Source organism: the organism of the source record quoted next, unplaced genomic scaffold (genome assembly GCF_019419815.1).
Source record: "Pyrus x bretschneideri cultivar Hongxiangsu unplaced genomic scaffold, Pyrus_bretschneideri_v1 Contig7, whole genome shotgun sequence".
Taxonomy (NCBI): Eukaryota; Viridiplantae; Streptophyta; class Magnoliopsida; order Rosales; family Rosaceae; genus Pyrus; species Pyrus x bretschneideri.
Genome location: NW_025999809.1, coordinates 9,511,709 through 9,527,852, shown reverse-complemented (window position 1 = coordinate 9,527,852; position 16,144 = coordinate 9,511,709). Strand labels below are relative to the sequence as shown.

At 39.9% G+C, this 16,144-nt stretch overlaps 1 protein-coding gene and 1 long non-coding RNA gene across 2 annotated transcripts; both read left to right on the top strand.

Annotated features, from left to right (window-relative positions):
- The first annotated feature begins 516 nt into the window (after positions 1 to 516).
- Positions 517 to 5,209, top strand: LOC103945189 (zinc transporter 1-like). Its single transcript, XM_009355728.3, has 3 exons — positions 517 to 3,159; positions 3,512 to 3,661; positions 4,794 to 5,209. Exons 1-3 carry the CDS (start codon positions 2,536 to 2,538, stop codon positions 5,097 to 5,099), a joined length of 1,080 nt encoding a protein of 359 aa, XP_009354003.2. The 5' UTR covers positions 517 to 2,535; the 3' UTR covers positions 5,100 to 5,209.
- Positions 5,210 to 13,515: 8,306 nt separating this feature from the next.
- LOC103932412 lies at positions 13,516 to 15,685 on the top strand. Its single transcript, XR_007254250.1, has 3 exons — positions 13,516 to 13,674; positions 14,333 to 14,441; positions 15,211 to 15,685. It is a non-coding gene; the product is annotated as an uncharacterized LOC103932412 (long non-coding RNA).
- The last annotated feature ends 459 nt before the right edge of the window (positions 15,686 to 16,144 follow it).

Here is a 16,144-nt window from a genome sequence, read left to right as displayed (position 1 = left end):
CATGGGCCTTAAAACGTTGTAGGTTTTTTGGCTAGAATAAAGGAGCATCTCATCTTAGCTTTCTCAGTTCATCACAATTTAGTCTAGAAAGAATGTGTACTAAAATTTTGTTGCATGGCACAAACTTTTGTTCAGATAAGAAGTAGCTACAATGCAATTTATATGGGAAGTTTTATTGGCAGAAATTTTTCAATATAATGGCCATACTATCACGTCGTATTTAACGTTCAAATTCTAGTAGCGCATTATTATACCTTAAGTTTTAAAATTACTGAGTGTATTGTTGACCAATATTATAACACGTAAAGTAATAATATCACGTAAATTTACAACACCGACTTTGTTTGTAGCATAACATCTCTATCATAATATCATCAATATATTGGCTCAAACAGCACACTTGTCGTTTGTTCACTTCCACACAAACTGAATTCAATTCCATGTCGTCATTTTTACTCCAGCCTTTCTTTGGCCAAATTCTCCAACTCACATATATAAATAAACAGTGTATAGATTAGGCTTTGATAAGCCATAGGCTCACAACCACAGAAAGACCAGTCTATACCACTCCTTTTTCTTACACTCTTCTTCCTCCTCTTCTTTTCCCTTTAACCTCTTTTGTTCTGCAGAATGCACTTGCAGTACCGATGCCGAGCATCGCGAAGAAGCCAAAGCTCTCAAATGCAAGCTAGTTGTAATAAGTTCAATCTTTTTATGGCCAGTAGTTCCCTAAATAAGCATCGAACTTATTGCAACTAGCTTTAATTTTTGAGTTTTATGCCACCATGATTTGTTTTAATAACAACGTTGATCAAATGAAGAGGTAAGGAAGGAAAAATAAAAAGTACGATATAAATCTGGACCTCCCGTGAAGTATATATATGCATCAGTCAAAGTTGTCAGGGTACAATGGGTGGAGGTTCTACGACATTGAATGATTCTTAGTTCTGTATTTCTCTTTATAATCTAAAGTAGCCAGCATGTAGCATAAAGAATTAAAAAGGTGAAAAAAAATATATATGTTATTTTCTAAAAGCTTTCAATGTGGGGAGTCTTCTTCTGTCCGCATAAAGTATCAGAGATAATCGTGTAACTTATTCTTTTTCTAGCATATATATATTTGGAATTGTATCCTCTCCGAGGCAAAGCCTTCGGATCCTTTTGATCGAACAACACGGGCTGTTGGATTTTGATTCAACGGCTACAAACAAGAGGATCCTTCTAAAAGTTATAATAATTGTAGTCGTTAGATCAAAATCAACCGCTCGTGTTGTTTGATCAGGAGGATTCCAAAGCTTTGCCTCGGAGAGAATCCAATTCCTATATATTTAACGCAGAACTTATTCTTTTTCTATATTTTATTGTACTTTTTGCGTATGGCATTTGATACAAACTATATATAAAGCTTGTTTCGGATGAAAAAATATTGAAATGCAACTGGCATGCACTTATATTTTTGTTGTTTGGTTTCAGAAATAAATATCTCTATAATGTTTCGATTTTAAGGAATATCAGTAGTATTGTTGTCATCAATGTTAGAAAATCACTCGACTTCAACGTGAACATATAGGAAACAAGAGAAATACTACAGTGCTCAGGATATCAACCATTGATGCACGTGCAAGTGGCGTCTACAATGTTTCAGCGATTCCGCGTTTACAAATTGTCAATGTGTTAAGCAACTGTTGTTAGCATAACTCATAGCTACAGTACATCACTCTTAATTTCAAAGGCAGACCTCCTAAAACAAAGCTCTTTACGATATTGAACAGTACGTTCTTAGAAGAAGACTAAAAATGTTAAGAATTTTTTGTCCTTTCTAATAAATTTTGGTACGTGTGAGTGCAGTATGTGAAATTGTCATCTTAAAGCTAACACACTGTCACTTGTATAATATGGCTGGATAGCATGATCGATACTTAATAAATAAATATATTACAACATAAATAAATTAACAATACAATATAACGATGTGACGATATACATTCTAATCTATGTTAAACATGACTATGAGTCAAGACCCATGACCAGAATATAACCTTTTTTGTTAAAATCAAAACCGTTTTGGTGCTTGATGTGCCCCACACAACAAGTCAATTCCTTTTCCTAAGTATTGAACAAAAACCATGCTCATGCAATGGCCAATTCCATTCCAAAATGGAACATTGAGGGCTTTTTTCTGCCATCCCTAATAAATACTTATGCCCCCGAGTCCCAGTCAGTGGTCATAAGTGACAGTTTAGATAGTGATCTAAAGTCTAAAACCTAACTAAAATCCTCCAACCTCCTTTAAACTGTTGCGTTAACACATAATGTCGTCATTTGGCTTCACTAACTATACAGTTGCCAACCCCACTTCCCTTCCTAACAAACAGAACTGAATTCCATGTCGCCATTTTTACCTTAATGCCTTTTGCTTTCCCCAAATTCTCCAACTCATATATAAAGTGAGCATGCTCACCACTCCACAACCCCATTTCAAAACCTTCTCTCTCTCCCTCTTTCTCTCCCCCCTCCCCCCTTTCACTGATAGCCATGAAAAAGCTCACTCTCACTCATACGCTTCCTCTTCCTCTTCTCCTTCTTCTCCTTCGTTTTGTCCCCATCTCAGCTTCCGTGGAATGTGAATGCAATTCGGAAACCCTAGACCATGACAAGTTCAAAGTCCTCAAGTTCAAGCTAGTTGCGATAAGTTCAATCCTCATGGCAAGTTTCCTTGGTGTCTCCCTTCCAATGTTGGGCAAGAAAATTCCGGCTCTAAACACCGAAAACGACATCTTCTTCCTGATCAAGGCTTTTGCGGCCGGTGTGATTCTAGCAACAGGGTTCATCCATGTGCTACCGGATGCTTTTGAGAGCTTGAGAAGCCCTTGCCTTAGCGAAACCCTGTGGGACAGCTTCCCGTTTACTGGCTTCATTGCCATGCTTTCAGCGATTGGGACGATGATGATCGACACCTTTGCCACCAGCTACTATAGAAGATCACATTTCACCAAAGCACTGCCAGTGAAGGAGGATGAAGAGATGAATGGGGTGCACCAGGGTCATGTGCATGTTCACGCACATGCCACACACGGCCATGCTCACGGTTCTGGCGCGATTGCACCGGAGGATTCAATTTCTTCTTTCGAAATTGTTAGGAATCGAGTGATATCACAGGTAGAGTTGGTTTGGATTTTCAAGTTAATGGTTCAATTTTTTGGTGCTACATTTTGTTGGGTTGATCTGTGTTTTCACTGTTTCCACTGTTTTTTACTCACCAGTTTTATTAATTTCTTTTATATTAACTAGTTTTGGGGTATTTAATTTAATTTAAGATAATTATTGTTAGCACTCTAAAAAAAAAAAATTCTTTATATTTTTTATAATTAATAAGAAAAATACACATATGAGTATTACATAATAAAAATTTTGAAGTGTTAATGGCAGTTTCTAATTTGTATATGTTTATTTTTATCTATGCAATTTTTCTGATTTAATTATGTAAATTCTTTGCATGAATAATTTTTAGGTTCTGGAGCTGGGAATTTTGGTTCATTCAGTAATTATTGGGATATCTTTAGGTGCCTCACAGAGTCCCAAGACAATCAAACCTCTTGTAGCAGCTCTTACTTTCCATCAATTTTTCGAAGGCATGGGCCTTGGTGGGTGCATAACTCAGGTATCATCAATTTCCTCAAACATTTCATTCTTGTTTCATTATCATTTAATCCCCCTGCATAAATGGTGACTAGCTAGTTAGGGCAATGTGCTTGTTGTCTTACACTTAAATTTGAATCTCTTTCAGTAGATTAAAATTGGAGTAGTGCTAGAAAAACCAACATTTAAACCAAATGATGTGGTTGATAATGATTAAATTATTACTTAAGTGTTGATTAACGTGCTTATTTTTTTATTGGTGACACATCATATTTGCAAATTTGGTCTAGAAATTTGGTTTACCTAGCATTACTCTTAAAAATATGGAATAGAAAATTAGATTGGTTATTGAATTTTAGTCGAAATGGAGTTTTGGTCCATGAACTTTGATCTGTTATATTCTCCTTTAAACACTTTACTTTGACAAATGTTCTGATGCTATTACTAACCAGGACCCATTGCTTCACATTATGACATATTAAATGATTAATACTCATGAACTTTTAATTCATAATTAAAACTCTAATTAGGCAATTTTTAGAGACCAATACTCCAATTTTCTCAAAAGCCAAATATACACCACCTTTCCCCTCCTATGTGATATTCAATAGTAGGATACATATTAACATGTTTAATGTGTCAAACTTCAAGTGAAAACATGCTTTCTATGATGTTCTAGCCATTTACCGATTTTCACATGGCCACATGGGTACCATTTTGTGGGGTTTAGAGCTCCAAATGGTCTTGTTGATGTTGTCACGTAATCTTCTAGGTGCATATTCAGAGATCCTGCATATCCTTTGTAGGATTCAACTGCATTCCATCACGACTAAAATGCCTCACACATCAGTTCATCTCAGCATTTTTTGAAAGTCAACATTCATGTTTTAGGGTACTTGGATTGATGTGTCTTTTCACTAATGAGGGTCCCTAGTCCCACAAGTTTATTCATAATCCCACAGTTACGTAAAATTGTCTTGTCACTAGATATATACACTTGTCTTTGTATAAATTTTGTCGTTTGATGTATATACCCGATGGCAAGACAAAATATCCCCTCACTCCCCAAATCCGAAAACATTTTAGAATTGTGAGTTAGGTTAAACTCCATTACAATTTCTATATTTTAAATGATGTTTCCATTGTCTGTGCAGGCCAACTTTAAGTCCAGGGCCATTGCAACAATGGTGCTTTTCTTCTCCCTCACAACCCCAATTGGAATTGGTGTTGGAATGGGAATATCAAACATTTACAACGAGACCAGCCCAAGTGCTCTAATCGTGGAAGGAGTTTTCAACTCTGCATCAGCTGGGATCCTAATATACATGGCTCTGGTTGACCTACTAGCAGCAGATTTCATGAACCCTAGAATGCAAAGCAATCTAAGGATCCAGCTTGGGGCTAATGTCTCACTTCTTCTGGGCTCTGGATGTATGTCCCTCTTGGCCAAATGGGCATAAATGCTTTAATGTAAATTAGGGCTCCCTTTTGTTTTGTGTTTAGGCTTCTCTGTGTACTTTCATCTTGTAATATAGACTATATAGTCTAGTGGAATTTTGGTAATGCTCAATGTGTTAGTAAAAGCAATCTAATTCTTCTGAAACACCACGACCTAAGACGGTCGAAGCATGCTGGCCGTCACTGAACATCCCACATCAACCAACAGAGAGGGGGTGATGTGCCTTATATGTATATGCCTACCTCCATATAGCACAAGACCTTTTGGGAACTCACTGGCTTCGATTTCCATCAGAACTCCGAAGTTAAGCGAGTTCAGGGAAAACAATCTCAGGATGGGTGATCCACTAGGAAGTTCTCGTCTGAGTTCCCAGAAACAAATCCGTGAGGGAATGGTAAGCCCAAAGGGAACAATATTGTGCTACGGCGAAGTCGGACTGGGATGTGGTAGAATGGTATCAAAGCTACTCTGCCGTTCGGTGCGGATGTGTAGGCGAGAACGCTAGGTTCCTCTTAAGTAGGGTGGATTATGAGATCCTACGTCAACCAATGGAGAGGGATAATGTGCCTTATATGTACATGTTCCCCTCCCTATAGCACGAGACCTTTTTGGAAACTCACTAGATTCGGATTCCATCTAAACTCCGAAGTTAAGCGAGTTTGGGCGAAAGCAATCCTAGGATGGGTGACCCACTGGGAAGTTCTCGTCTGAGTTCCCAGAAACAAATCTGTGAGGGCGTGGCCGGGGCCCAAAATGGACAATATCGTGCTACGGCAGAGTCGAGACTGAGATGTGACATAATGGTATCATAGCCACTTTATCGTGTGGTCTAGTGTGCCGACAAGGATGTCAGGACCCTAAGGGGGGTGGATTGTAACATCCCACATCAACCAATGAAGAAAGGGTGATGTGCCTTAAATGTACATGCTCACCTCTATATAGCACGAGGTTTTTTGTTAACTCACTTAACTTTGGAGTTTTGATGGTAAGCCCAAAGCGGATAATATCGTGCTACGGTGGAGTTAGACTGGGATGTGACAGAATGGTATCAAAGCCATTCTGCCGTTCGGTGCGGAAGTGCCGGTGAGGACGCTGGGTTCCCCTTAAGTGGGGTGGATTGTGAGATCCCACATCGACCAACGAATAGCAAGTGATGTGCCTTATATATACATGTTCCCATCCCTATAGCACGAGGCCTTTTGAGAACTCACTGACTTCGGATTCCATCGGAACTTCGAAGTTAAGCAAGTTTGGGCGAAAACAATTCTAGGATGGGTGATCTACTGGGAAGTTCTCGTCTAAGTTCCTAGAAACAAATCCATAACGACGTGGCCAGGGCCTAAAGTGGACACTATCGTGCTACAACATAGTCCAAACTGGGATGTGACAGAATGGTATCAGAGCCATTCTGTCGTGTAGTCTAATGTGTCGACGAGGACGTCGAGCCCCTAAGGGTGGTGGATTGTAACATCCTATATCAATCAAGGGAGAGAGGGTGATGTGCCTTATATGTACATGCCCACCTCCATATAGCACAAGACTTTTTGGGAACTCACTGGCTTCGGGTTCCATCGAAACTCCGAAGTTAAGCGAGTTCGAGCGAGAGCAATCCCAAGATGGGTGGCCCACTAAGAAGTTCTCGTCTGAGTTCCCAGAAACAAATCCATAAAGGAATGGTAAGCCCAAAGCGGACAATATCATGCTATAAAGGAGTCAGATTGGATGTGACATAATGATATTAGAGCCACTCTGTTGTTCGATAAGGATGTGCTAGCGAGGACGATAGGTTTCCCTTAAGTGGGGTGGATTGTGAGATCCCACATCGACCAACGGATAGGGAGTGATGTGCCTTATATGTACATGCTCTCCTCCCTATAGCATGAGGCCTTTTGGGAACTCACTGGTTTCGGATTCCATCGAAACTCCGAAGTTAAGCAAGTTCGGGCGAGAGTATCCCAGGATGGGTGACCCACTGGGAAGTTCTCGCGTGAGTTCCCAGAAACAAAACCATGAAGGCGTGGCTGGGGCCCAAAGCGGACAATATTGTGCTATGGTGGAGCCGTGACTAGGATGTGATAGAATGGTATCAGAGCCCACTCTGCCGTTCAATGCGGATGTGTTGGCAAGGACGCCGGGTTCCCTTTAAGTGAGGTGGATTGTGAGATCCCACATCGACCAACAGAGAGGGGGTGATGTGCCTTATATGTACATATTCCCCTCCCTATAGCACGAGACATTTTGGGAACTCACTGGCTTCGGATTCTATCGGAACTCCCAAGTTAAGCGAGTTCGGATGAGAGCAATCCTAGGCTGGGTGACCCATTGGGAAGTTCTCGTCTGAATTCCCATAAATAAATCCTGTGAGGGAATGGTAAGCCAAAAACGGACAATATCGTGCTACGGCAGAGTCGAACTTGGATGTGACGTCTTCCATCCCCAAGAAAGTTTCCAAAAACTTCGAATGAAGATAACAATCATATGTTAGTGCAATAAGATGGGATATCTGTCATGATTCAGTTTTAAAATCTTGAGCAGGAAACTAGTCTCCATACCTCACGAGTTTTTTTATGTCAATGTATACCTTCCAACATGCCGGCATTACAAAGAATGGAAAACATAATCAAGAAGAGAACACCAGGAAAAAAATAGAGTGAGAAAATCACCGTTGATTGATAACCTGAATCAATTCTAACTCTGACGAATTAGACCACCCTCACTCGCCAGTTGATCTAACTCAAAGGGCTTTAGAAAATATAGGTTTATTATGTTAGCTAGATAGGTGAAATGATTTTTGCATTTCTGTTTTCTCCTTCTCAATTCATTATTTTATGTATATCCTTAATTCTCTTTGACTTATTCAATCCAACAACTATAAATAATAATAATAATAATAAATGCATAAAAAGTGTGAAAATCACATTTCACAAATAAATAAGTTAAAAATGATAAAAGTTCAAATCCCACAAGGTTGATTTTGTCTTTGAAGTAAACTACTAAATAATTTGGTGGCAAAAGTAAGTGGAGTATAGCATTTTCTATACCAAGTGGCATGTGTAACGATTATTTCATCTGTTAATATATAACAAAAGTACTTAGTACGTGCGTTTGCCAATCGAGTTGGAGGCACAGAAAACGGCCAACGAAATAGAACAATACTTGGCTACTAAAAGATGAGTAGGAGCTCCTACTTAAAACTCTTAGTGTTTTAATCACAGAGCTTTGTGCTTATTGTGGATGCAAATCTCCGTTTTCTTCTTCTTAGACAAAATTGCACTACAAAATAATTAACACCTTAGGTTAAGGCCAAGAGCCTCACGCGCCCACAATGAATGGGGGAGCTTTGGCCGAAGAACCTCCAATGCCAAAGTTAGAATTTAGAGAGAAAAGTGTTTTGAGAGTTTTTGGGAGTTTTGCAAAAGTGTGGAACTAGTCTTTCAAATAAAATGGAGTCCTATTTATAAAGCATGGCCGACCCTTAGATGTTTTTTGGGTGGTGTAATGGTGATTAATGGGTGATTAATTGGGTGATTAATGGATTAATTAGGAATTAGTCCATTAATTAGCCTAATTAATTTAATTTATAAGGAAGGTTTTGAAGGTTATGGAATGATTTCCTTGTAGAAGATATGGAGTAAAGATGGATGAGATAAATTTGAACTTGTTACCTATTTTAGGCACTCATGACTCGGTTGATGGATTCCTCCACTGCTTGCGTGTAGGAAACCCGGTATGTCTCGAGGGTAATTTTGTCATCTTCACCTAAAAATCCACGTGTCGCCTCTTAATTATTTTTGGCTCCATAAATGCCCCCACACCTGCTGGGCTGCTCATAGGAAAGGGCAATAGGTGTAGAGATATTCTTGCTCTAGGACTGCTTCCTATTTTGATGTAGATTATCTCTTTAATATGAAATTAGATCATTCTAGGAAAGGGAAATAAATTTCTCTCAAAGCCTATTTAAGTCCACCTTAAGTGGTTTGTTAAATCAACTTTGGAGAGCCATTTATTCTACCTTACAAGAGAGAAAAAGCTTAGAGGATATTTGTTCCTCCTCCCCTAGTAATTTTCTACACTTGCCCGTGCAAATGATCGCCTTTCGTTGCTTTCTTCGTCTTCTTCGCGCCGCACCGATGTAAGGAAAACTTAATTCTCTTTGTCTTCTTCTTGGGAGGTGTTGCCACGGGGCAGCTGTTGAGGTGGTGTGGCACGTCGGCTAGCAGGGGCCAGAAGTCGGCTTGTTATGGGCTAAGAAGGTGGTGTGACAGGGGCCATTGCTTGATTGAAGCCAAGGATTGGCTCGGCATGGGCCAAGGAAGTGACGTGGCATGAGCAATGGTTTGGGCTGCTTTGCCAAAAATGAGGAAACTGCTTGAGTTTGATTTCTCAGCTGTCATAGATGGAGCAGTCAAGGATAAAGCTGCTAAGATCGGAGCTGTTGAAGATGAAGTGTCGGATAAGTGAACTGTTAAGTGCAAAAGTGGTTGTTGCCCCCTGACCATTTGTTGCCTAGTTGATCTTCAAGCATTCGATCTTTTAAGCTATGTGGCATTCTCGCACTGGAAAGCTTACCCAAATGGGTGTCAAGGAATTAATTTACCCTCTCGCACTGGAGAGCAATTAGTTTACCCTCTCACACTAGAGAGCAATTAGTTTACCCTCTCATACTAAATAGTAAACCCATATGGGTGTCGGGGAATTGGTTTACCCTCTTGGACTGGAGAGCAATTAGTTTATCCTCTCGCACTGGAAAACAGACCTATACGAATGTCAGGGAATTGGTTTACCCTCTCGCACTGGAGAGCAATTAGTTTATCCTCTCGCACTAGAAATCATACCCATAAGGTGTCGGGGAATTGGTTTACCCTCTCGCAATGGAGAGCAATTAGTTTATCCTCTCGCACTGGAGAGCAGACCCTTTTGGGTGTCGGGGAATTGGTTTACTCTATCGCACTAGAGAGCAATTAGTTTATCCTCTTACACTGGAGACCATACCCTTTTGGGTGTCAGGGAATTGGTTTACCCTCTCGCATTGGAGAGCATGGAAATCATTATCGTGAGTGCAGCTAAGGAAAGCTAGACTGCCGGGACAACCGAAATAATCCTTAGCCTACCCCCGATTCTTGGTAGTGGGGCTAGGCGTGTCCTTTTGGTACTCGTCTACCCTCGACGTGCTATTAGGCTGAGCTGCTACATTTGTTAGAACAGAAGTAATCTTTATATCCAGCAATCTATATGGGGTGGTCCCGTCTGCTCGATCTTGTCATTGAAAGATGACTCGCTCATGTTGGTCATGTCTTATCGGAGCGCCTTGTCAATAGCTTCGTTGCGTGGGAAATCAGGCAATCATTCGTTCAAGAGTATTTCTACTTCTTCCTGAATTTGCCTTTGTTGGGGGTGGCAGAGCCCTCGGCTGCCCCCAGTCGTGACTTGTTGTTCTAGGCTGCTCTTCCATGTGTTTGGCTCGTCTATGCCGTTGATGCGATGCGTGTGGTGCGTTCCTAGCAGGTGAGCGAGTTCTTCGCAGGCTACCGGTTAAACTTGAGCTAAATTGAGTGACTGCTTCTCTCCGTCCATCGTGCTGCCTACTCTGATGTGAGGTGGATGATGCTCTTTGCGGGCTTAGCTACGAATGAACATTTCGCTTGAAAGGTTGCTCATGTTGACTATCGGAGTGTGACCCCAACCATGAATTTATGATCATCCATGGGCCTAACCAAGAGTGCACGCTCATCCGCGCGCTAAGACGGGAGTATACGCTATCTCAGGGGCCTAATCGGGAGTGTATACTGCCCAAACGCTCGGTTCGTGGCTGGTCGAGTGGCTACTTGTCGAGACACTACTGGAGAGGTTCTTCGTCTACCTTTGTCCTTCTTCGGGATTTGTTTGGAACACGTTGCATCTTGGTGCACTGCAAGAGCTGGTTCACCAAGGTCGTCTGCTGTGTTAGAACACTCGTCAACTCTATGACTTGTTAAGACAAGTGTTGTTCGCCATTTGGATTGGAAGAGCTTAGAAGGAATGTTTCTCCTTAAGCAGTGGAAGTGTGGTAGACTCCGGGAGCGAGATTTGAGCTGGGAAATGTCAAATCCATAGAAAAATACGGTGAAAATGCTCTCGGTTTGATCATCGGTCTGGAAATTTGGAGCCGGGATGATTGAACTAGTCTTGGACCGATTTGGGCTGCTTGGAAGGCCACGATAGCAGACTGGGCTGCGGGAGCAGGTTGGGCCACAGGATAGGTTGCTCGGTGGGAGCAAGTTGGACCACGGGAGTTGGCTGGGCCACGAGATTAGGCTACTTGGTAGGAGCAATTTGGACCACGGGAGCTGGCTGGGCCACGAGAGTAGACTGCTCAGCAACATCAGGCTGGGCCACGAAAGCAGGCTGCTCAGTGGGAGCAGGTTAGGCCATGCAAGTGGGCTACTCGGCGTGTGGCACACATGGGTGTGAGGCTAAGGCTCGGCTTGGCAATGCGTTGGGCTTACGCTGGTCTTGGATTGACATGGCTTGGGTCATGGCCTTGGTGCCATGAACCTTGGATGGCACAACTTGGGCTTACTTTGGTGGCACGGCTTGGGCCGTGGTAGTGGTGCCATGGACCTCGTTGCGGGTGGCCACCGCGATGGTTCCCATGGTTGAACCTTGTGGTGGTGGTGGTGCCATTCCCCCTAGGATCACATTTAGTCTCGTGGATCGCCGCGGTCCCATTTCTTGAATATTAGAATTTTCACTCATGGAGTTTTCTAAATTTCTAGCCATTGTATTTCTCTTTTTCGTTTTATCAAAGAATCTTTGCAAATAAAAAATTCTAATAATAAGAACGTAAGAAAAATACAAATGGACTAGAAAATAGAGAAAAAACCTTTTTATGCGAGAGTCTTCTACGAGTGTGAATTTCAACTCTCAATGAAAGCACTAATTTGTGGATGCAAATTTCCTCCTTCTTCTTGGACAAAATTGCACCTACAAAACAATTAACACCTTAGGTCAAGGCCAAGAGCCTCACGCGCCCACAATGAATGAGAGGGGCTTTGGCTGAAGAACCTCCAATGTCAAAGTTAGAATTTAGAGAGAAAAGTGTTTGGAGAGTTTTTGAGAGTTGTGCAAGAGCGTGGAACTAGTCTTTCAAAGAAAATGGAGTCCTATTTATAGAGCATGGCCGGCCCTCTTTGGAAAAGAGAGTGGCCGACCCTTAGATGTTTTTTGGGTGGTGTAATGGTGATTAATTTGGTGATTAATGGGTGATTAATTGGGTGATTAATGGATTAATTAGGAATTAATCCATTAATTAGCCTAATTAATTTAATTTATAAGGAAGGTTTTGAAGTTTATGGAATGATTTCCTTGTAAAGGATATGGAGTAAAGATGGATGAGATAAATTTGAACTTGTTACCTATTTTGGACACTCTTGACTCGGTTGATGGATGATTCTCCACTGCTTGTGTATAGTAAACCCGATGTGTCTTGAGGGTAATTTTGTCATCTTCACCTAAAAATCCACGTGTCGCCTCTTGATTATTTTTGGCTCTACACTTATGATCAGAATCATTCATACTATAAATCACACTGTAAAGATCATCTATGCAAAAAAATAAATTAAAACTAAGGTTGTTTAGTCTATCTATTGTAGCAAATACATAGACGGTTCGTAATGCTTTTACCAATACTGTTTATTTGTTTTCAAACAATTTGATGACTAAACGACCTTAATTCATTTTTTGTAGATGTCATATTTATAGGGTGGTTTAGAATTTGAACGATTCTAATTATAAACACAAAGTTCTATAAATTGACAATGAACAATTTTGAGAAATTTTAAGTAGGATTTCCTACTCATCTTTGAGTAGTCAGGTATTGTTTAACGAAATAAGAATCGAAGATGAGATGGAACCAAAGCTTTGACAAGCTAATGTGGCAAACATGTCAGCATGTAGGTGGGCACACTAGAGTTTTCTTAAAAATTTGACAGAATGTGACAAAATAGACGAAAATTGAATTTTAAAAAAACAAAATGACACAAATTTTGTTTCAAAAGACAGAGTGAAATTGAACATAAATCATAGCAAAAAAAAAAAAAAATGTCCAAATTTTTTTTTAGTTTTAATGAAAAAAAATAAATAAATGTATAATGAATAATATCAAAAAAAAAAAGATTAAAATATAATTTTTCGTTAAAACTTCAAATAAAAAATAAAAAAAAAACCGTTTTCTTATTTACCATAGTTGGGTGTTTTAAACGGTCTCATGATATCTTACCCGTTTCTACACATGAGCTCGTTTAAAACACTCACCGTAGGATAGATCTCAACGGCTCATAATTGTAGCGCACCTAGCCAGCGTAGCAGGCAGCCTCTTGTTTTTGAAGCTTTGCTTCTGAATTCCAGCATCCAAAACACAGGTTTTGCTTCCGAAGTAGTGAATTGTTCGAACACCCACTTCAGAGCTGTTTCATATCGCACAGAATATGCAATTTCTGTAGCGGAATCGATCGGCTTGCACAACAGCCAAGCTAACGTTGGGAAGTCAAATCGTTTCTAGTTTACTTTCAACCTCCCGATCCAAGGCTGTCGCTTAGGTACGCTCTTTCTCGCTCCATTATTTTGTCGTTTGAGTATGCGCACACCTAGTGTTCGATTAAATGTGTGTGTGAGCTTAGATCTTTCTGGGTCAATCTCATACTGTGTTACCCTGTTCAGAAACCTTGTAAAGTTTTGAAATTTGGGTGCCTTTGTTCACTGGTGATTGCTTCTTGATTGATTGCACTGAAAAGTTTTGGTCTTTATTTGTATATAGATTGCTTTCAAGTGGTATCTCATATCCCAGTAAAAATCTTGTAGTTAATACTTCAGTTATGCCCTGCATAGAAGTATCCTAAGAGACATCCAGATCAAATTTGTATTCCACTCATGTCTGTAACAAATTTGTATATCACTCATGGTTGTAATTCTTTCTTTTCTGGGTAATTGATATAACTTTCGATTCGATGAATTTAGGATCATTAAAAATAATGTTTAGGTACAGATAGGAACTGGTTTCAGTTATTTGTCCCGAAATTCACTTGCATAAGCTAAATGCTAGCAATGATGCCAATGAACTATGATTATGGCCTACTTGTTGCATATCTGGCTTGATAGTCTTGTACAGCTTTCTCTTTGTAATGTTTGCTTATGGCTTATTGTTCTCTGTGATTTGTTGTTCTGTTGGTTATGATTGTTTTCCCCTTTCTTCTGTAGATTGGAGATAACAATGGCAGGAGTGATACAAAAGTTCGTTACTGCATCAATGTTTATGTGGTAATTCCCGTTGCAATATTATATGCGTTTAACAATAATTTGCTTCCTGGTAAGGCTATTGTGTCAAGTACTGCATCTTATTTGAGGTCCCTTATAGAGTCATTCAAACAAAAACTTGCACTGGTGTTATGCTGGGTATTTTTTCTTAGTGCTATATTACTATCCAATTATCTACCTAAATATTCTTTTTTATAATGTTTGCGTGCTTACCAATTTTTTTCTAAATAAGCAGACTATTTCTAGTTTGCATTTTGTATAAGTCCTTATGACCTTTTTGTAGTTCCTACAGCACCTTAGAGTTTGTCCATCTCACGCTTAGTGTCGTGATAATTGAAATTTTTATCTCAATCAAGTCTTCTAAATCTTGCTTCCAAATTCCAATTAATGACCTCTAAATTCCCATGAAAAAATTGTCATTAGGATCTATATTGTTTTTGCGAATTACGTAGTGGCTACAGTGAATGTGATTTATAATATGAAGATTGCATCCTATTGTCAAGTATAACTGGTGCCAACTGTTAGAACTTATATTTCCAATAGTGGGTAATCTTGTCTAAGGCACTATTGCTGTAGGAAACTTAAAGAGAAAACGTAATCCCTTGCGTGCATATAACAAAATTACCGAGAAGGCATGCCCTTATCACAATCTTGTGAGTGAATGTCTGTGATCAACAATCTTAGGACTTGATCTCATGACTTGCCTTGTCGGAGAAGTATATGATAACTGGATCAACATTTTTGTAGCTAGGATTAAATTGTTTTCTTGCCTCGGTTTCCTTTTGGGTTCTCTGAGCAAGGCTGTTATTCATTTGAAGCAGGTGTAAGCGAGATGTCTCCCTATTCACTCACATTGTTGAGCGGATTCCTTGCTGTTATATCTGTCAACGTAGTTATCGCATTTTACATATATATGGCAATGAAAGAGCCTTCAGACCAACACAAGCCTGATCCTGCATTTCTTGCTGAAGCCGAAGCTAGTGTAAGCAAGTTAAAAGGTGGCGCTGATAGTTCTTCCCAATCCTCCAAGAAAGAAGAGTAGGATACGCTGTTTCCCCGTTTCCACTGTAAGAAGAACGAAGAACACAAATTTAAATGCTGCAGTCTGCAGACTAGATACTGTTTAAGAATCCATTTGATACATGTACGCTTACTTTCGTCTTTGCCGGCTGCTATTGAACCTGAGACGATGTTATCACAAGTTTCTTTCTGGTTGTAATTTCACTTGCAACTGTAGGTGTACTCATCACCCCTTATTTTTCAGTTAAATCTTAGTGTTGGAGGATGATGGTGCAATTACCCTTTTTTTTTCTTAACTCATGGCAATTGTCAAACATTTTGGATGGAACTAACCGAGAATCTGAGATGGGTTTTATGTGCAAAAGATCATGGAAAGTCACGTTAAGGGCATGTCGTGGGTCAGTAAATGCAAGACATGTCGGGAATGAGAATGATACCCATGAATACCAATTCCTGGTAAGTAACATGTCGTATATGTTCTTGAAAGAGCGTTATTAAATCGCAATATAATTAGACAAGATCAATTGCCAATGGCGGTTTGATTAAGTAATATCCGGTCTAAACTTTATCGAGTAACAAACTTTTTGTCTAAAGGAAAGAAAAATGATGGATTATATTCTTACGAGACAACATGTGTTTTTGTAAATTTGAGTGTGACTATCGTTGTCATATGACATAATACGTAAATTAATGGTATCACGTGAGCGGGCAAGAAGTGAGTTGGCCCTCAACTCT